The following is a 22,657-nucleotide window of genomic DNA, read 5'->3' on the forward strand; positions in this document are numbered from 1 at the left end:
ACATAATAATTCTGTATCATTCCCTTGTGGATTTCAGGTTCAGCTGGTCAGTAATGAGCATTTATTTACTTTTCTGCTCTCTTTGGCACAATTTTTTTTTTTAAATACAAAAGCACAGTTTTAAGTTGGCTACACAATACTGCAGAAGTATGACTCATTTTGGATCTCAGTGTAAGTACAAATTTATGTTAAGCATTATTTACAAGATGAGAACCGAAGCACAGACTCTAATAAACTATCTTCATAAATTAGCAGGAGAATGACAACAAGAAGATTTTAATGAGTAGAGCTAAGATTACTAGTTAGAACAATCCTCTCGAGGAGGAGACAAGTGTTATAGAGTGGAAGAACTTCTGAACCACAGACATTGTCTCATGTAGTAGGATTTACTCTGCAAGAATTCAGGGTAGGACAGCTCCTTTTCTGCAAAGTGGCTTGTTCAACCCATGGAATCTATATTAAAATAGTATTTAACTGGTAGTTTGTTGTTCTTTGGGCCCTGATGGGTGCAAAGGTGTGGGGCCTTCAAGGTACTGATATCTTTCAGTGGATATGAGTGAACTTAGAAGAATGAAGCCACCCAGTAGATAAACACATACCAAGCCTATGTGAATGACACCTCTGTATATAATCTTACATACAGCTGATATGGATTCCCTCCAGACAGCTCAAATCTGGAAGCTGTAAATAAATGATTATGCTACTCTGGAGTATCCTATAATACATTTCTTGTTTGGGGCTGATATACAGACACAAAATAACACACTTTCTCTTTCTAGTGCTCCTGAGAAAGGAGTTCTGATAAGCCCTGAAGCAGAGAGGCAGACCTGGGTTGTAACTGTAATTATTATTCAAGTACAAGGACAGTTTTTTATTTCACATTGACAGTTTGATTCTGATCTCTGGCAAATTATATGAAAATAATAAATATATACACACACATATATATATAGCTCTATGCTGAACACTGGGTTAACAGTCACCAGTGTCTCAATACAGTACATTGAGGAAAGAACCCTTCCCCTTCCCCCCAAACCCTATGTCCATCTTAAAACTATTATTGAAGGACTATGCTGGTCTGTTTTCTTTCAAAACAGTTTCCTTGAACTTGGCTGGAGATGAGTTCAAAATAGACAATTTGGTACATTAACTAGGGAGGGGTTATTTAGATGCATTATAATCTGTAAAAAAGTGAGAGAGAAATGAAATTCATGCCAATAGAAAGCCTGAGTAAAAATTTGTAATCAATGACAGATTTTTTTTTTAAACCCAAAACACTGGTCTGTGCACAAAACAGTATTTTCTCTTCCATATCCATGATTCAATTCCAACAGTTGCTACTTTACATACTTCCAAACTTTGTCTCTTGTATTGGGTTGTTGGCCAAGTCATGATGCATCTTTGCATAGAAAAACATAGAAAAATACATCATGACTTTCCCAACAACCCAATAGAATGTTTAAAACCCAGATAATACAACTTTCCGTCTTAATCAGTTTCATTTTATCCTATCCCAATTCCCAAATCTGGAGAGCAAAGGCTATGAATCCAAATATAGAAAATAATCTGGAGGTCTGTATATCAAAGCAAATGTACAGTTGGCTGTTAGTGTTTTTCTTTTCCTTAATGTTTGAATTTTCTAAAAGGTGACTCTCATGGAGGTACTCTTCCTTATTCCCAGTTGTCTGAAGCTGGGGGCTTTAGAACTGGGAAGTCTGGGTGAAAGAGATTGTGTCAGATTTGTCCACGGCGAAACCTCCATTGACGTAGGACTTCTTTGTGTCTGAGTCTTCATTATCGAGGACGGTGGGTTCCAAGGCAAAGGGATTCACAATGTTGACTTCAGATGAAACATCCATCCGCTCCAGCTCCTTTTTAGAGAGCTTCTCTACAATGCCTGTCCCGAAGGCATCACCAAGGACATTGACCATGGTCCTCATAGAAAAATACATCATGACTTTCCCAACAACCCAATAGAATGTTTAAAACCCAGATAATACAACTTTCCGTCTTAATCAGTTTCATTTTATCCTATCCCAATTCCCAAATCTGGAGAGCAAAGGCTATGAATCCAAATATAGAAAATAATCTGGAGGTCTGTATATCAAAGCAAATGTACAGTTGGCTGTTAGTGTTTTTCTTTTCCTTAATGTTTGAATTTTCTAAAAGGTGACTCTCATGGAGGTACTCTTCCTTATTCCCAGTTGTCTGAAGCTGGGGGCTTTAGAACTGGGAAGTCTGGGTGAAAGAGATTGTGTCAGATTTGTCCACGGCGAAACCTCCATTGACGTAGGACTTCTTTGTGTCTGAGTCTTCATTATCGAGGACGGTGGGTTCCAAGGCAAAGGGATTCACAATGTTGACTTCAGATGAAACATCCATCCGCTCCAGCTCCTTTTTAGAGAGCTTCTCTACAATGCCTGTCCCGAAGGCATCACCAAGGACATTGACCATGGTCCTGAACCGGTCCCTGGGGAAGAGACAGGAGGAGTCAGGCAGGTGGCCTAGAGTTTATTTTCCTTCACCATTGGAAAGAGAAAAGAACATGAACATGTTCAGTTCAGATTTAAGTAAATGCAGAAAATGCTGTCCTCATGGCTGACTGACAGAGGCAGAAGGTCATTCATAAAGGTACAGAATGAACAAACAGGCTCCACAGCCTCTGTGTTCTCTCTATATAGCATAACTCCCCTAAGATCCTCTAATTTCTTCCTCTCCACCCAAAGAAATATGAAAGTCTTCATAGATATTTTTCAGGGACTGAAAATGGTTCATAATTCAGTAAGGCTTTCTGCCTTAATCTTTGTCTTGTGGGTTTTCTTGATTCGATGCAAATGACATTGGGTTCTCTGCTGGTTACAGTGAGAGAATGTAGATGTTTTGTGGGTAGCACATGTGTCAGATATGTAAGATGTGTGTATGTGTTCCTGGTGCACTTGTTTCTTTACCAAACTAGGCAACCCTATTTATGAGCATGTTAAAGTGATACAGCAGAGCACAGTCAGAAAATCCAGGAATGGATTTCTCCTTGAGGCACCCTCAACCTGTCTTAACTTTAGGACAGCCTTGAGAAAACAATGGTGGCAGGAAGATGTGTACAGAAGGATATTGCTGAGTATATAGAATATCTATTTTAATATTGGAGTATTTTAGGTAGGAGTCATGTACATGGGTATTCTTGTGAAAACTACATCTGAAGGACAGACAAGGCCAACAATGCTTACACATGTCTACTCTAGATGCCCTTCTATTATTTAGGATAAGGCCAGGTAGTGAATTAGTCTAGAGGTTTTTTTTTTTTTTTTTTTTTTTTTTTTTTATCATCCCACAGCCTCAGATTGGACATTTGACTCATTTGAGTATTTTGGCAGTGACAGGTACTGGTTCCAGAAATTTCAGGGAAAGGAAAGAAGTGCAAATCCACCATCACCACTATGAGTTGGAACAGAAAAGAGACAACAAACTCCAGGAGATGAGGAAGTCCTTCCATGATTTGAAAGAAGAAACGGACACTATAAGAAAGAATCAGATGGAACTATTAGAGATGAATTCTGTAATAAAGGAAATAAAAAATTCTCTCAAAAGTATTAAATGCCGGGAACCAGCAGTTAGCGTAATGGCTATGTCGCTGGACTCCCACGTAGTCGACCGCGGTTCGTGTCCCGGACCCGGTGGCTTAAAACTCACGCCGGGCATGTGTGCGTCCCAAGATCCCAAGAGGAGAATGGAGGAGAAGGGATTGTGGCGTGACCATCCCCCCTGGGGGGTGATTTCTCGCTTTCTATCTCTATGTCTCTGTCTGTCTGGCGAGCGCACACGCCCTACAGTGAAAATCTCTCAAAAAAAAAAAAGTATTAAATGCCAATTAGACCATTCTGAAGGTTGAATTTACAATGTAGAAGATAAAACCTTTGACCTAGAAAAACCACTGAAAAGAAAATAACAAAAAAAAGAGGATATTATATGAGAAATAGATTCCATTAAATGTCCAAACATCTGAATAATTCATATCCCAGAAGGTGAAGAAACTAATAAGGGTATGGAAAATCTATTCCATGAAATCTTGGGAGAAAACTTTTCAAGTTTAGAGATGCACTCAAACATCCAGATTCAAGAAATATAAAGGGCCCCAAATAGAATAAATCTAAGAAGATCCTCCCCAAGGCACATCTTAGCCAGACTGGCCAAAACCACAGATAAAGACAAGATACTAAAATTGGCAAGAGAGAAATGACAAGTGACTTACAAAGATCATCCCATCAAGCTAACACCAGACCTTTCAATGGAAACAGTGCAAACAAGGAAAGAATGGGAAGACATATTGAAAATGTTAAGAGAGAAACAATTTCAACCAAGATTATTATATCCAGCAAGATTATCCTTCATATGGGAAAAAAAGATTAAAATCTTCTCAGATAAAAAAACAAACAAACCTGTAAGAATTTGCCAACACCAGACCAGCTCTTCAAAAAACTCTAAAGAGAGTCCTAGTCCTGTTCCAGAAAAACTGAAGAATGGACAGCCAGAAAATAAAAGACAACCAAGACAATGGCCAACTTAAAGGTAGGGACAAGTCCAGAAATATCAATAACAACATTGAATGTTAATAGATTTAATACTCAGAACAGAAAAATAGATTTAATACTCCAATAAAGAGACACAGACTGGCTGAATAGATTAAAAAACAGAAACTCTCTATCTGTTGCCTACATGAAACACATCTCATGGATAAAGACATACATAGACTAAAAGCGAAGGGCTGGAAAAAAGGTAGTTCATGCAAATGGGAACCAAAAAAGAGCAGGAATCACGATACTAATTTCTGACAAAATAGACTTTAAAACAAAAACTGTTCAAAGAGACAAAGAAGGGCACTATATAGTAGTAAAAGGGCTAATCCATCCAGAAGATATAATGTTTATAAATATCTATGCACTTAACTAGGAGCACCCAAACATGTGAAGGAAAGACTGCTAGATCTAAAAGGAGAAATAGACTGCAACACGCTAATTGTTGGAGACCTCAACACTCCACTATTTCCTCTGGACAGATCATCTAGACAAAAAATAAGTAAAGAGATAAAGGATCTAAATGATACCATAAATCAAATGGACTTAACAGACATCTATAGAACCTTCCACTCAAAAACCATGAGATATACTTTTTTCTCACCTCCACATGGCACCTTTTTGAAAATTGACTACATGATAAGGCACAAAGCAAACCTCTATGGATTCAAAGGCATAGAAACTATAACCAGCATCACCTCTGACCATGGTGGAATGAAAATTCATATTAATTTCAAGAAAAATCCTAAAAAATACACAAATACATGGAAACTAAATAACCTACTCCTGAATGACTTTACAACTACTGAAGAAATTAAGACTGAAATAAAGACTGAAATAAAAAGATTAAGGGAAGCCAATGACAATGAAGACACGAGTTTCTATAATCTGGGACACTGCAAAAGCAGTCATGAGAGGGAAGTTCATAGCAAATAATGCACATAAGAAGATGGAAAGGAGGCAAATAGACTACCTAATATCATGCCTCAGAGAACTGGAAATGCAACAGCAAAAAATTCAAAAAAAACTCCAGGAGAAAAGAAATAATAAAGACCCAAGCAGAAATAAATGAAATAGAAAATAAACTATGCAGAAAATAAATGAAAGTAAAAGCTGGTTCTTTGGGGACCAGCAGTTCACATAATGGCTATGTCCTGGTACTCCCATATAGTTGACTGCGGTTCGAGTCCCGACCTGGTGGCTTTACTCATGCTGAGCACGTGTGTGTGTGTATGCCTAAGATCCTGAGAAGAGAATGGAGTAGAAGGGATTATGGTGTGGCCACCCCCCCGGGGGGGTGATTTCTTGCTTTCTGTCTCTCTGTTTCTCTCTGCCTTTCTGGCAAGCGCACGTGCCCTATAGCAAAAACCTCTCCAAAAGATAAACAAAGTCGATACACCACTAGCTAGACTAAGAGAGAAAGGAACCAGGTAAGTCAAATTTGCAATGAATCAGGCAATATAACAACAGATATAATAGAAAAACAAAACATCATTAGAGGTACTATGAATAACTATATGCTATAAAACAAAATCTGGATGAGATGGACAAATTCCTGGACACATATAATCTATCAAGATCAAGTCAGGAGAATGTAGAAAGTCTGAATAGGCCCATAACAAACCAGGAGATTGAATCAGTAATAAATAACCTCTAAACAAAGTAAAGTCCTGATCCTGATGGCTTCACCTCTGAATTCTACAAAGCTTTTAAAGAAGAGTTAACTCCCATTCTGCTCAAGTTATTCTGAAAATAAATTGAACTCTCCCAAATTCATTCAATGAAGCCTCCATCACCCTTATCCTTAAAACAGACAAGGACAGAACAAGGAAGAAAAACTATAGACCAATATCTCTGATGAATATAGATGCAAAAATTCTCAGCAAGATACTAGCAAATCATATCCAAGAACATATAAAAAAGATTATACATCACGACCAGGTAGGCTTTATTCCAGGGATGCAAGGTTGGTTCAACCACCATAAATGTAATACACCATATTAACAGAAAGAAAGATAAAAAACCATACGATCATATCAGTTGATGCAGAGAAAGCATTTGATAGGATACAACATCCCTTTAGGATCAAGACTTTCTGCAAAATTGGCATATAAGGGTCATTTCTCAACACTATAAATTCTATCTATGAAAAACCCATAGCTAACATCATCCTGAATGGGGGAAAGATGAAATATTTTCCACTAAAAACTGGTAGAAGACAAGGATGCCCACTTTCTCCACTCCTTTTCAATATAGTACTGGAAGTCCTTGCCAATGCAATCAGAAAAGAGAATAAAATAAAATGCATTCAAATAGAGATAATTTCACCTCTTCTTTTCCTATTTGCAGATGACATGATTGTATACATAGAAGACCCAATGGTATCCATGAAAAAATTCCTAGACATAATAAACAAATACAGTAAATTTGCAGGATACAAAATCAACATACAGAGATCTATAGCAATTCTATATATGAACAGTAGGCAGACTGAGATAGAACTGAAAAAAGTCAATTTACCATACCACAAAAAGTATAAGATACCTAGGAATGAATCTAACCAAAGAAGTTAAAGGACTCTACATGGTAAACTATGAGAAGCTAAAAAAAAGAAAATGACACACAAAAAAATGGAAGGACATCCCATGTTCCTGAATTGGAAGAATTAATATAATCAAAATGGCAATTTTACCCAAATTAATATACATATTTAACACAATCCCAATCAAAGTGCCAGAGACATTCCTCACAGATGAAGAAAGGACAATCACACAATTTATCTGGAATCATAAAAGACCTTGTATTGCCAAAGCAATCCTGCACAAGAAGAGTGGAGTGGGCAGTATCTCACTCCCTGACCCAAAAACATACTACAAAGCTGTGATAATGAAAACAGCATGGTATTGGCACAGAAACAGACAGGTGGACAAATGGAACAGAATAGAGATCCCAGAAAAAACTCCCAAACATACAGTCAACTGGATAAAGAATACCAATCAATTCAGAGGAAAAAGTAAAACCTCTTTAGCAAATGATGCTGGAAAAACTGGATATTCACCTTCAGAAAGATGAATCTGAACCCCTACCTCTCACCATTGACAAAAATCAACTCAAAGTAGACTAAACATCTAAACCTAAGACCTCAAACCATAAAACTGCTGCTGAAAAACACTTGGGAAACTCTGGGAGACTTTGAAGTAGCAAAGACTTCTTAAATAAGACCCCCAAAACACAGTGAATAGTCCCAAAAGTAGACAAGTGGGATTACATCAGATTAAGAAGTTTCTGAATAGAAAAAGACACAGTAATTAGTGTGAATTGACAGTCCTCAGAATGAGAAAATATTTTTTGTAAACTATGTATTAGGTAAGGCACTGGTTACCAGAATACATAAGCAATTCAAGCAACTGTCCCCCAAAAACTACTCTCTAAGGAAGACTTGAATAGCCAAAAGGTATATGAAAAAATACTCAACATTCCACATTATAAGGGAGATACAGATCAAAACCACAATGAGATGCCACCTAACCCCAGTCAGAATAACTAAGATGAAAATAAATAAATAAATAAATAAAAAATGGTAAGTGCTGGTGGAGGTGTGGTGAAAGGGGAACTATCCTACACTGCTGGTGGAGATGTAAATTGGTCCAGCCACTATAGAGAACAATATGAAGATTCCTCAAAGATCTACCAATAGAACTACCATATAAGACAGCAATACCACTCCTTGGTATCTACCCAAAGGACCAAAGAATCCTTAATTGGAAAAGTGCTTGCACATTGATGTTTATTGTGGCATTATTCACAATTGCTAAGACATGGAACCAACCCAAATGTCCACAAACAGATGAATGAATTGAAAAAATGTGGCACATATACTCTATGGAATACTATTCAATCATAAAAAACAACAAGACCCTGGTTTTTGACAGAAAGTGTATGAATTTGGAAGATTTACTGCTGAGTGGAGCAAGCCAGGATATGAAGGAGAGACATTGTATGTCTCCACTTAATATATACTGAATGTCTGTACTCTATAGCCAAAACCGAATGACTGAAAGATATAGAAACATAGAGAATGGTTATAAATACCAGATATAGTGTGAGAAGAGGGTGAGTGAAGGAGGAGAGTCTGAGGAAGGACATTAAGGAGAAAAATAGAGAGACAAGGCATTTATGGAACAAAGAAATAAATACCTGTTGACAATAACATGTATAGTATTGAGAAATGTATACATGTTGAAATATTCACTTTGCAAGCTAAGTGACATATGTGGTTGAATATATAAAAGAAATTAAAATAAAAAATATTTTAAAAAAAGAAGGAAAAAAACAAAGGTTGCCTCAATGGTAAGGCATCTTTGCAAGAAGGATGCCACCTCAGTTGGGCCTTGTAGCCTCAACCAGCTGCTGGAGAGCCCTACATGGCACAGATCCTGAGCTAGGTGTAGATCTTGCTTTCTGGTATGTGACTCTGTGTCTTCAAACCCACATGAAATGTTTCTCCCTCTCTTTCCTCCATTTCAGCTACCACCTACAAACTGCATAGTGTTAGATTCCCCAGAAAGTATAAGCTAGTTCTGAGTGAAGGTTCAGTGGAGTTACACTACCCCTGATGACCAGAGTATTGGGCCAGACCTCAGTGCTAAAAGACCAATGTACAGATATGAGTATTGAGGAGAAAGCTAGGAACGAGGATAGTTGTAACTTTAACCTTGGGTGAAGGGGGGAGGTCACAGAAGGCATGTTCTCATCCAGATGTTCTACTGTGTTCCTTACCTGCATGTGTGTGTGTGTGTGTGTGTGTGTGTGTGTGTGTGTGTGAGAGAGAGAGAGAGAGAGAGAGAGAGAGAGAGAAAGAGAGAATGTTGAATGGCCCAACTTGTTCTAATCATGATAAAATTTTCCATTTATTGAGCACATACTGGCTGCCAGTGTTCTAGACATTCCACTCATATAAGCTCACTCAGTCCATATGACAACCTGATGATCCAGACAAATATTTTTGCATCTTACAGATAATAACAACTGAGCCTCAGAGATGTTAAGAAGCTTAAGGTCAAATATTAGGTTGTCAGGAAAGTCATGACATACTTTTCTATGTTTTTCTATATAAAAATGTGTTCATGATTGTCCCAATGACCCAATAGCTAATGAGATACTGTATTGGGATTCAAACCCAAGTCAGTCTTGGCCCAAAGCCATTGCTCATGCTACTGCCCTTGAAGGTTCTCAAGATGCTTGGGAATATAGACTGGTTTTGAACCAGGTGTTTCTGAGCCTCTGAACTAGAGTTGGATATCTAGGATTGCCTATAGGGTCTTGCCCTGATTCTTCCCCTGGTTATTCTATGTTTATCTTGTCCCACACCCAGCTCCTCACCTTGAGCATTACCAGGTATAAAGAGCTAATGGTGCTCACTGGCTTTTAAAAATCATTGCTCCAAGTTATGAGTTAATTTTTAAGCATGTTATCAGATGGCCTGGTCAGAGGGAAATTAAAGCAGCAACAGATGGTTCATTAGGCAATCTGAGGAGAGAATGATGACAGTCTGCAGATTTTGCATGGTCAGGAAGCCTGCCTGGCCATCCAGCTGAGGCAGTGCTTGTATTCGAACTCACAGGAGCCAGTCAACAGCAATGATGAGGGTGACATCCTCGGCGGGCAGTCCCACAGCACTCAGCACAATCACCATGGTCACCAGGCCAGCCTGTGGCACACCAGCGGCTCCAATGCTGGCAGCTGTAGCTGTGATGCTGTAGGCAAAACACAGCAACAGGAAAGAAGTTAGACACCTATTTCTCATTCAAGATCCCTGGCCTGAAATGGTTAGTCACAATAGCTGTTAATGCTGTGTCCCCAAACTGGGCAGTCAGAAACTATTACTGCTGAGTCCCAGGTCTGCCTCATGACCAGATGAGAGCCTGAGAAATAAGGTGAGAGGAATATGATGCCGTGTCCTTGTAGGGGGAAAGGTGGCAAATCACTCTAATGCAACGAAGTAGAGACGAACTGTGAGTGGCACCAAAACATGAATGAGAGAGAAACTAGAAAGGCAAGAATTTACCAACTGGGGTGTTATAGGAGGCTTTGTTCACCCATGCACACATGCATGCATCCATCCTAAATAAATGCCAGGTTCCTCTCCACCTGCTTTTTTCTTCCCTGTTTCACCTACTCACCTTCCCAGTCATTTACTGAGCATTTAACGTGTGCTAGGAATTTAAGATGAAGGATTGTAGAGGGTAGTGGCAAGGGTAGATGGGCAATGGTTAGACAGGATTTATGCTCTTTTTTTTTGACATCACAAGACTTTTTACCTGTCTAGGTGCTACCCTTTAGGACCTGACAGCTGTTAATAAATAGCTATCACTCCGGTCCAAGGTCTAAGTGTTTATTCCTGACTGCATTTTTATGCCAGGGGTTGCACTTTGTGCAAAGGAAGAGAGATCTGTAATTCAGGAGATGCAGCTACACGAACTTTATTACCATGTAAATAAAAAGATCCCTCTTGAGCCAATAAAATACCGTGCTGGGAATTTTTCTCTTTGGAATGCGAAGTTTTTCCTCAGTAACATCTTCTTTACTTTAACTGGATCAGTCTGGAGGAAACAAGGGCTTACCATCTCCTGGAAATTTCCTTTGTTTTGGATGAGCATGAGGGGACACTCAGTACTTTCTAAAGACATGTCCTCACCCTTGGGAAAAGGTCTGAACTATGACTGAGATGCCACTGGTTTAAAAGGTAAAGAAGTAGAAACTGCCTATTTAAACTAGAAGAATCTCTAATTTTGTTCACAAGTCCATATCTTGTGGTTTCAAAAAGTGTCAGAGTTTTTAGGAAACAGATTCTACTGCCCACTCATCTGCCTGGTGACATGGTGCAGAGGGCATTTGAGAGTGTGGTCAAATGCAGGCCAGACTTTTTTTTTTGAGAGTTTTTTTGCTATAGGGTGCATGCACTCACCAGAGAGATAGAAAGCGAGAAATCAGCCCCCGGGGGGATGGCCACACTGCAATCCTTTCTCCTCCATTCTCCTCTTGGGATCTTGGGCACGAACACACACACACGCCTGGTGTGAGTTTAAGCCACCGGGTTCGGGACTTGAACCATGGTCAACTACATGGGAGTCCAGCGACATAGCCATTATGCTAACTGCTGGTCCCTATGTTGCTGGACTCTCATAAAGTGTGTTTTAGTGGCTGTAGTAACCAATTTACAGTCAGTCAGAAATTCCTGGGGCTGTACCAATTTCTTTCCAAGTTATAGGCCTACCTTTCCCTTTCTACTCTACAGATGCTATACTGGTTGCCTCATTCAATATTCACAGCAGTGGGACCAGCAATTAGCATAATGGCTATGTTGCTGGACTCTCATATAGTTGACTGTGGTTCGAGTCCCAGACCCGGTGACTTAAACTCATGCCGGGCGCGTATGCGTTCATGCCCAAGATCCCGAGAGGAGAATGGAAGAGAAGGGATTGCGGTGTGACCATCCCCCCTGGGGGGTGATTTCTCGCTTTCTGTTTCTCTGTCTCTCTCTGTCTCTCTGGTGAGCACACGCACCCTATAGCAAAAAAAAAAATTTACAGCAGCTCCCAACTTATAGTGAGGAATGGAGGGTCACAGACTTGAAGTTCTGACCTAAGTATTCTTTGGAAAACCCAAGTTTATTTCAGTGTTTGTTTGAAAAATATTTAACCTGAATGCATCAAAGCTTTTCTTGGTCAGAGGTGATTTGTGCCCATGTCCATAGATTGCTGTTGAACGTCCTGGCTGGGCTTGAAACTGAAAATCCAGTTAGCCCAAGAAACTCCATCCTTGAGCCTTCCCCTTGCTTCCTAACTTTGGCTGTTTGACAGGTTTTGGTTTGAAATTTAGAACTATAACTTCTCAAATAGGGATATATATATATATATATATACACATATACATACATACATACATACATACATACATATATACACACACACACATACATACACATACACACACACATACCTGTTATGTGAACATATCCTGTTTTGAGATGGAAGACTTTCACAGAAGAAAACAGTAATCATTGGGACAAAGATCTTTCCTCGTATCGAGGGACAGTTTTAGGGGAGGCCATTTCACTCAGCTCTCTGCATAGGTTGGAAACTGAACTAAGAACTCGAGTAAACACAAATTTTAGAGTCAGGCATGCTATAATTCTGGCTGTGCTGTTTTCCAACAGTGTTTCTACTCTTAGGCTTCATTTCTTGCCTGTTGGGGACAGGAAGACTACTTTGCAGGGCTGCTTGAAGATTTAATGAGGTAATCATGTAAGGTATCAAGAATAGCACTAGGATAGTATATGCTTAAAAAAATGCCATTTCTGCTGCTACTTCTAAATAATAGCAGGTACCACTCCTGCTGCTTCTACTGTTACTGTTGCTGCCACTCTTGTGTTCACTTCAGCCACTACATCTACTGCAACTACCACACAACCACCGCCATTACAACTACTACTGCTATCTTTTTTTTTGGAGAGGTTTTTGCTATAGGGCGCGTGCGCTCACCAGAAAGGCAGAGAGAGACAGAGAGATAGAAAGAGAGAAATCACTCCCCAGGGGGGATGGCGTCGCCACAATCCCTTCTCCTCCATTCTCCTCTTGGGATCTTGGGCACGCACACACATGTGCCCGGCATGAGTTTAAGCCACTGGGTCTGGGACTTGAACCACGGTCGACTACATGGGAGTCCAGCGACATAGCCATTACACTAACTGCTGGTCCCACTACTGCTTCTTTTTTTCCTCTAAGTAATTTCTATGTCTCACATCCTGTATTATCTTTCATTTTAATAAAAGTATTGGGGCCATCAGGTGGCATGGTGGTTAAGGTGCTAGATCCCACATGGCCAACTATGTGGTTAAAATCCCAGACCTGGCAGCTTGTAAAACATTCCAGGTGCATGTGTGAGTGCACCACACATACTGAAGGGAGAATGGAGGAGAAAGGATTGTAATGTGACCATGCTCCATTGTGGAGTGCTATCTCCCTTTCCCTGTCACTCTGTCTCTCTGGCAAGCATGTACACACACTAACAAATTTTTGGTTCGTTCTAACCTTTGATAAATGAATATTATGATAAAACCACAAAAGAATAAGTTTTGGTAGGCAGTTTCCTTGATGTTAAGTTCATACACTAAGGATCTAAAAACCTCTTTAGACATTAGCCACATAAAACTATAACTGAACTGTAATGTTAAATCTAATTTTTATTATCTCCCAGGTAGAGCTAGAGAAGGTTTTTAATTTAAGTCAATGATTACTTTGAGCCAGTTATTATTGGTTTGGGACCGATAGTAATCACAAGTCTGATTTAATAATACATCAGGGAGGGCTAGCCTGTGGTGTGGTGGTTAAGATGGCTGAATCACACATGGCTGACTTGGCGGTTCGAGTTCTGGACCCGCCGGCTTGAAAAACACTCTGGATACGTATGCTTGTGTGTCCAAAATCCTGAGGGGGGAATGAATAAGAAGGAGTTGCCATCCCTTCTGGGGGATGATTGCTCACCCTCCTTCCCATCTCTCTTTGGCAGATGTACTCTCCCTACACCAAAAACTTAAAAAATACATCAAACAGTAGAGAGAGAGAGAGTTTTGTTGTTTTTTGAATGGACTACTGAATCTCTAGCAGGTAAAAATATAAATAAATAAATAAATATAAATAAATAAAAAAAGAAACAAAGAAAAAAGGTTAGAAAACAATCTAGAAAACATAATTATGACTAAGGAAGAAATCAGGAACTCATAAACACATGAATGAATCAGCACCTCATGCAACTGTTTCATGAAAATCAGTTCAGTACAGATTGGATTCTATAGGCTGAGGGAGGAGGTGGAAAGAAACACTTAGAAATTAATAGTAACCACTGCTGGGACCACAGGAGGTGGTCTTGGAGTAGAAGCTTTGTTAGGCATAATTCAAGGTTTAATTTTTTTTTGAAGAATTATTTTATTTAACTTTATTTATTTATTAGTTTATTTATTTTAATTTGACCAGAGAGGGACAGAGAGAGAGCGAGAGAGAGAGAGAGAGAAAGGGAACATGAGAAAGAAAACTACCAGGTCCAGGACTTGAACCACAGTCAGCCATGTGGGAATCCAGCACCCTCAACCACCATGCCACCTGCTGGCCCCTCAAGGTTTTAATTTTAACATACACTCTGCTGTTATAACTACAGAACTTTATTTACTTTTTTTTTTTTTTTTTAATTTTGTGAGTGTGCTTGCCACAGAGAAAGAAAGAGAGAGAGAGAGAGAAAGCAAGAAAGCATCTCCCTATGGGGCATGGTCATGCTGTAACCCCATCTCTTCCATCTCTCCTTCCTTTTGGCTTTTGGGCACACACACATTTGCAACCAGTGTTTTTCAAGTTGCTGGGTCTGGAATTTGAACTGTGCGGCTGGATCCCTTGCAGGATCCAGTACCTTAACCACCACATCACAGGCTGGCTCAATCACTAGCACTTTTAAAAAACGACATAGTATCAGTAAAGTTCCTTCCCCTCCATGTGTCAGATATTGTATTTTGCACTTGTCTTTGGTCAGTTTCAAGCCAACAGTCATAAACACTACATGATTTGGGGTCGAGGAAGATCTGTTTAAATGTAATGTGTTAGGCTCAGCTGCTGTAGCACATGTTGGGTGCTGCTTGGCAGGCTGAGGCACACAGGAGGCCTGGATCAAATTCTCAGCTCACCCTAAAAGCTGAGCACATAGTGTATGCCTGTAGTCCCAGAGAGAGAAGAATTAGGACATAGTCAGACCCTACCTAAAATATCGCACATTGATCCAGCCAGTGGTGTGGAGATTAAGGCAGCTGGATCCCACAGCCAGCTGGTTGGGTAGTTCGAGTCCCAGATCTGGCAGCTTAAAAAATATGCTGGGCACATGTGTATGTGTGTCCAAATCCTGAGAGGTGAATGGAGGAGAAGGGATTGCCATGTGGCCATCCCCCTGGAGGGTGCCTTCTCACTTTCTCTTTCTCTCTCTCTCTTTTTCTGCAATAAATTTACATACCCTATAGTAACAAAAAAGTGAAAAAATATTGCATACACACTATACTGTATCATACTAGACATCGCTAGTTAACACACATGCATATACACAAAATGTGCTATGCTATATTAGAACATTGTTAGTTAATAAACTTTTACTTTATGCCTAGAATGTATGTAGATTCTGGAGACACAGGAGTGAATTAACTCTAAAAGGTTCAGAATCGACCTTGAGTAGCTCTAGGGACCCAGTTTAGTTTTAAGCTTTGACACTTAACTGAACTCTCTAGATTAACTCTAATCCTAGCCTATGACTCCAACACAGCACTATCCAAAACTGCTTTCTGCAAAGATATTAGGTCATTGGGAAAGTCATGACATATATTTTCTGTGTTTCTCTATACAAAAATGTGTCATGACTTTTCTGACAACACAATAAAATTGTTCTGCGTATCTACTCTCCAATCCAGTCTGACATCAGCCACACATAGCCAGTGGCTACCACATGGGACAGTGCTGTTCTAAGGAAACAACTGGCAAAATGTACTAATGACATTTCAACCATCTACTTGAGCAGACAATTTCAGTCCTCATTTGACTAAAAATTTTTCCAATATCTAACCCTGTGGGCCATTTCGTCCTTGAGCTCTCTTCTCCTGGTTTTCATGACACCATGGTTTCCTGGCTCCCCATCTCTATTCTTTCTTACTTTTCTTCTTATTTCTTTCTTCTCTGCCTCTAATAGTAGGGTTTTCCTTTTTTTTTTTTTTGAGTTCTTTTTTTAATTAAAATTTAATCATGTCTTTCCAGTATACATTTCTTTTTCCAACACAAATACCATGCATGTCAGTCAAAGATATTACTATATACATTATCATCAGCGAATAGCTTCTTATTTTTTGTAAATTAAGCATACTTTTACCAGTTTTTTCCTTCCCATTTCCTCTCCCTTCCATACTAAACTTTTTTTTTTTTTTTTTTTTTACATTTTATTTGTTCACAAAAGATCTTAAACTAAAAGTATGGACAAAGCTAGAATCTAGTGACAGGTGCAATGTAGTTTTCTTGGGAAACATTTTTTTCCCTCTCTCCATTCACTTTTACTAAAGAGAGGTATAAACTAACTTATTTGTAAAAAAGAAAAATTAGGTTAATCTCAATTTGGTCTGTTACTTGCACAAAGCTCCAGAAGAATTCAATTTCTGATGCAATACAGCAGATACTATTGTATTATTGAACTTATGCAAATAACCATTCTGCCACAAAATAAGAATGCTCACAAATTATTTCCAATTGCAAAGGGGTCAGGAAGGGAGAAAAGTTTATGTTTCAATTAAAAAATATTCTTTTTTTTTTTAAACAAATTGCTGAACCTATCAACAGCTCAAAAGAAAATAAAAATCCTTAAATCTGGAAGACAAAGCATGGAAGAAAATCAGTCATGTTTTAGAAAAACGTCATAGAATTCTATTTTACCAGTTCAGTCTCATGTAATCTCTCTTTTGTTGAGTTTGCAGTGTTACTGTGGTCTGACTTTTCCATTAACATTCAACATTATTATTGATATTTCAGAATTGTCCCTACCATTAAGTTGACTTTTTTCTTGGTCATTTTCTATTCTCTTATTTGTCTGTGTGTCTTTAGTTTTCCTGGTATGGTACTCCCTTCAGAACTTCTCTGAGAGCTGGTCTGGTGTTGGTAAATTCTTTCAGGTTTTGTTTGTCTCAGAATGTTTTTATCTTTTCTTCCCATATGAAGGATACTCTTGCCAGATATAGTATTTTTGGTTGAAACTGTTTTTCACTTAACACTTTGAATATATTTTCCCATTCTTTCCTGCTTGCATTTGTTTCTGATGAGAGGTCCAATATTAGGGATATCCTTTGAAAGTAACTTGACTTTTTCTCTTGTCAATTTTAGTATCTTGTCTCTCTCTGTGGTTTTGGTCAATTTGGCTAAGATGTGCCTTGGAGAAGATCTTCTTGGGTTGGTTCTATGTGGGGTCCTTTGTATTTCTTGGGTCTATATATTTAAATACTTCCTTAGTTTGGAAAGTTTTCTTCCAGGATTTCATGGACTAGATTGTCAATGCCCTGATTAGTTTCTTCATCTTCCAGGATATCAATTATCCAGATGCTTGGGCATCTAATGGTATCTAGTATTACTCGTATATTATTCTCATTTTGGGGGGTTATTTTTTAGTCTTTTTGGTGAATTTTTCTAGGTCAGGGGTTCTGTCTTCTACATCTGAGATTCTGTCTTCTGCATGATCTAATCTGCTTTTAATACTTTAAGGGAGGTTTTGATTTCCTGTATTAGAGCCTTTTTCGCTAACAGTTCCATTTGATTCTTTTTTATGGTGTGTATTTCCTCTTTCAGATTGTAGAAGAACTTCCTCACCTCCTGGAACTTGTTGTCTCTTTTCTCCTCCATTTTTTAGAATTTCTTGTCTCCTCTTGCATCTCTGTTAGCTTTGTCACTGTGAATATCCTAAATTCTTTATCTGACATTTCCATGAGTTCCATTGTACTGTTTATGGATGATGAAAGGCTGTTCTCTTTCCTTGGGGGAGAGATATTTTCTTGATTTCCCATATTTCTTGTGTCTTTGTGGTGGCTTCTGGTCATCTGTTAGATTATGTGTTACTTCCTACCTTCTTGAAGTTGATTCTGAGTGTTAGAGGTATGCAGAAGGAGATGACCTGCAATATTTCTGCAGTTCTGTTTCTCTGATGCTCACCAAGCAACCTGCACTTTTGTCAGTGGAACTGGACATTACAGAGTTTCAAGAGAATAGGTGTACCTGGGCTGAGCTGTGTGGTTTCAACTAAGAATTCAGAGATGTGTGGGAGGAGATGAACCACACTCACCGCACCTCTGTATTTCTCCCAGCTGCTCACTTTGCAGACTCTTTTCTCTGATATTTAGTCATTTGGTGGTATATTTACATTAGGCTAATTTGTTAGAGATTTCTGCTACTGTAAGCTCATATACTTCACTTTACTGTGAGGTACTTCTGTGCCTGTTTCTCTACTACTGTGTTTTACAATGTGGTATCAACAGAAAGGAATTTTGATTTAGATTTATAATGGTGAGTTTCTCCCTTTCTATACCAGTTCAGTGGGGGTTGAGGTTTACTATGACCCTAAGAGTATTCAGATGTTTCACTACTGTGCACCTAGACCTGCCTGGACACTCAATGTGTGGAAGGTGAGAAGCGAGAGCATTTTCCAAGGCTCAGTGCTTCATCCCCATCTCTTCTCTATCAAATCTTCCTATGTAATGTTACCCATTCTCAACATTTACTGCATGCTCACTATGTAGGTAGGCACTGTTTTAAGCATTTTATCTTTTTATTTTTGTTTATAAGCCCTGAAGGTACATGCACTCACCAGAGAGACAGAGAAACAATGCGAGAGGAAGAGAAAGAAAGTATCCCATGATGGGGTGTAGCCACACTGCAGTCCCTTTTCCTCCATCTCTCCACGCTGTTGGGATTTTGGGCAGGCATACACATGTGCCAAATATGTTTTTTTTTCAAGCTTCTGGGGCTGGGATGCAAACTGCATGATTGACTGTGTGAGATCTGGCTCCCTTAGCCACTATGCCATGGGACTTGCCCTATTCTAAGCATTTTTTAAACTAATTTTTTTTAAGAATTATTTTTACTTAACTTTATTTATTTATTTATTTATATTCATTTATTTTAATTTGATGAGTGTGGTGGGGCAGGGAGAGTGAGAAAACAAGCCGCCAGATCCAGGACTCAAACCGTGGTCGGCCATGTGGGGCGTCCAGCGCCCTTAACTACCATGCTACCTGCCTGCCCTACTCTGTTCTAAGCATATTATATGCATATCACTTGATTACCTGAGTAAACTTCACATGCAATTAGTATCCTCATTTCACAGGTGAGCTTAGAAGCTTAGAGAATTGAAACCACTCACCCAAGGTCACAGCTAATTTTGGTGTCACTGAGATTCAGAGACAACTGACTTGTGACCCACATGTTTGATCACTACTGGTGACTTCTGTATCTGCAGTGCAGATGTACATTTCTCACTGCATGTCTCCACTGGAAGTTCCAAAGGCATTTCAAATTCGACATGTCAAAAAGTATTGATATAAGCTCTTCATCTTTCTGCTCTGTTATGGCAGTCCCTGTTCTGGGAAATCTCATACTAATTCAGAATCACCAACCAATTCTGGGAGTCACCCTAGACTCTCCCTATCCCTCACCCTGAACCCAATTGGTGCCTCTTCAGTTCATTAGCTCCCTCCCATCTCCAATGTCAGTGCCTTGCTGTAGGCCTTTTAATACCTTACCTGGACTTCTGCAGTAGTCTCCTAACTAGTCCCTGCCCCTGTCTAAGCTATCCATGTTGTCAGTTGCCTTTCTAAAATGCAAATCTGTCCATAAATGACAAATTGCCTAAGCAATTGCCTGAACTCCCCACACAAAGCTTTCATGATATGATCCCTGCCTCCTCTTCCCTGTACATTCTCCACAATGTAATCTTTTTTTTTTTTTTTTGAGAGGTTTTTGCTATAGGGTGTGTATGCTTGCCAGAAAGACAGAGACAGAGAGATAGAAAGTGAGAAATCACCCCCCAGGGGGGATGGCCACGTCATAATCCCTTCTCCATTCTCCTCTCAGGATCTTGGGCATGCACGCACACGTGCCTGGCGTGAGTTTAAGCCACTGGGTCTGGGACTCGAACCACGGTAGACTACGTGGGAGTCCAGTGACATAGCCATTACACCAACTGCTGGTCCCTACAGTGTAATCTTTATACCAATCTATCAACTAATCTGTGTTCTGTAACCATACCATAGCTATGTTACAAGCCCCTGTACAAGCTATTTCTGCCATCCAAAATGCCCTTAGCTTGCTTCTTTACCTGATAAATTTTTATTCTTCTTTTAAGATCCCATTGAGCTTTCCCTTCCTCTGGGAAGCCTTTTCTCCCCTTTTAAAGTAAAGCCAGCCCTTCCTTCCTTGTGCCCTTTGTGGCCACCATAGGAAATTCTGTGAATGCCATACTCATAGCCCTCAGCATTTATTTGGATATCTGTATTATCAACCAGGAATCTCTTGAATAAAGGCAGGGGCTGACTCTTATTCAATCTTCAGTCTTTAGTGCCTGTCTGCACCTAGTATATACTGGGTGCAGTAAGCTGAGCACAGAGTAATTTTTTTCACCACCTAGCTCCTGAAGTATAAATCTTGCACCTCATGTGTATATTACCTGTAATAGCATTGTATTTAATTCTGGGAAGGGACTTTGTAGACCAAGAGAGAGTCTAACACTGGGCATTCTTGATCTCCCGCCACAGACCATTTTTATATCCTAGTAATGGTGATGAAAATGATTGTGACACCATTCCTCACCTGATAGTGATGATCTGCCCGATGGCCAAGTCCAAGTCATTCAACTGTGCAATAAACACAGCTGCCACAGCTTCATAGAGTGCAGTCCCGTCCATGTTGATTGTGGCACCAACAGGTAACACAAATCTAGTGATCCTCTTGTCCACCCGGTTGTTTTCTTCAGCACAACGGAAGGTGACAGGTAGTGTTGCTGAACTGTGCAATAAAAAGGGAAAGGAATTTATGGTCTAAAAATATTGGTCCCCAGTCCCCACCTGAAGAGACATCTCTTTTCCAAAGAGTATACAAGGGATCCAAAGTGTGCTGGCACTTTTGGAGGTCCAAGAATGAGGAAGTGCTGTACCCATCAGTGCTCCCAATTACTCTGTACCCCCTTCCTGGGCTGCACAGTAAAACCAAAGGTGCAGGAAATATTCAACAGGGTTGATGAAATACATTCAGGGTCACGAGCAGAGAACATGGAGGTCATTTCTCAAAGGTAGCTACTAAAACCACAAGCTGGAGTGTGTTTCAAGTGAGGTGAGAGTTGATACAGTTTGGCCCAGAGGCTTCTTCCAGAAGCCCCTCTTCTAGTTACCTGGAAGAGATCATGAGTGCAGTCAGGAGAGCCTGGGCCATTCCCATGGCAAATCGGAACGGGTTCTTTCTTACAATTATGAAGTATATCAGTGGTAGAATTACAATGGAGTGGATTGCAAGCCTGAAATGGGAGAGAGAGAAACATAAATTCAAAGATAAGACTGCCCCCTCATACCTAGCCTTCCCTTGCCTTTCCTTTCCTTGCCTTCCCTTGCCTTTTCCTTTCCTTTCCTTTCCTTTCCTTTCCTTTCCTTTCCTTTCTTTTCTTTTCTCTCTCTCTCTCTCTCTCTTTCTTTCTTTTGAGAGATTTTTACTATAGGGGACAAGTGCTTGCTGGAGAGACAAAGAGACAGAAAGCAAGAAATCACCCCCTGGGGGCGATGGCCATACCACACTCTCTTCTCCTCTATTCTACTCTTGGGATCTTGGGCATGCACACACATGTGCCTGGCATGAGTTTTAAACCACAGGGTCCGGGACTTGAACTGTGGTTGACTATATAGGAGTCCAGTGATGTAACCATTATGCCATCTACTGGTCCCCTTAGCCCTTTTTATTAAAAAGCTTTTTTTTGGGACCAGCAGGTGGCGTGGTGGTTAAGGCACTGGACACTCCCACATGGCCGACCACGGTTCAAGTCCTGGACCTGGTGGCTTGCTTTCTCACTTTCCTCTCTCTCTTTCTCTGTCTCTGTCTGGTCAAATTAAAATGAATGAATGAATGAATGAATAAATAAATCTTTAAAAAAAGCTTTTTTTTAGTAATGATATTGTGCAACTCTCATAACAGCCTAGTGGGAAAATAGGAAGTAGGGCAGTAAAATATGAGACTTTGAGAAGTTCATGAAAAAAATGGAGTTAAAGTATGAGTTTATGTTGCAAATTTTTTTTCACAAGATGCATTTTTCCATGAACTTTTGGAAAACCCCTTGTATGTTCCATTCCATGTACAAGGATGTAGAGGCTTACTCAGAAAATAAAGCAACTTGTCAAAGTTAATGGCAAAGTCAGTAGCTAAACTCAAGTTTCTGAGCTCACAGAACAGGGTTCCATCATGCCACTGTGCCCTGTGTGTGCCCTTCCTGCACTA

The 22,657-nt window shown here is 39.7% G+C and overlaps 1 protein-coding gene across 1 annotated transcript in view; it reads right to left on the reverse strand.

Annotated features, from left to right (window-relative positions):
• Positions 1 to 1,950: 1,950 nt before the first annotated feature.
• Positions 1,951 to 22,657, reverse strand: part of SLC1A1 (solute carrier family 1 member 1) — a 122,422-nt gene continuing 101,715 nt past the window's right edge. Inside the window, exons 16-19 of the mRNA XM_014589345.1 lie at positions 21,567 to 21,689; positions 20,990 to 21,184; positions 10,190 to 10,324; positions 1,951 to 2,470 (exon numbers count right to left, since the gene is read on the reverse strand). Coding sequence (XP_014444831.1) covers positions 2,224 to 2,470; positions 10,190 to 10,324; positions 20,990 to 21,184; positions 21,567 to 21,689 — 700 coding nt within the window. The 3' untranslated portion in view covers positions 1,951 to 2,223. The remainder of the gene's footprint in view (positions 2,471 to 10,189; positions 10,325 to 20,989; positions 21,185 to 21,566; positions 21,690 to 22,657) is intronic.

The sequence above is a fragment of the Tupaia chinensis genome, unplaced genomic scaffold (genome assembly GCF_000334495.1).
Source record: "Tupaia chinensis unplaced genomic scaffold, TupChi_1.0 Scaffold000354_1, whole genome shotgun sequence".
Lineage (NCBI taxonomy): Eukaryota > Metazoa > Chordata > Mammalia > Scandentia > Tupaiidae > Tupaia > Tupaia belangeri.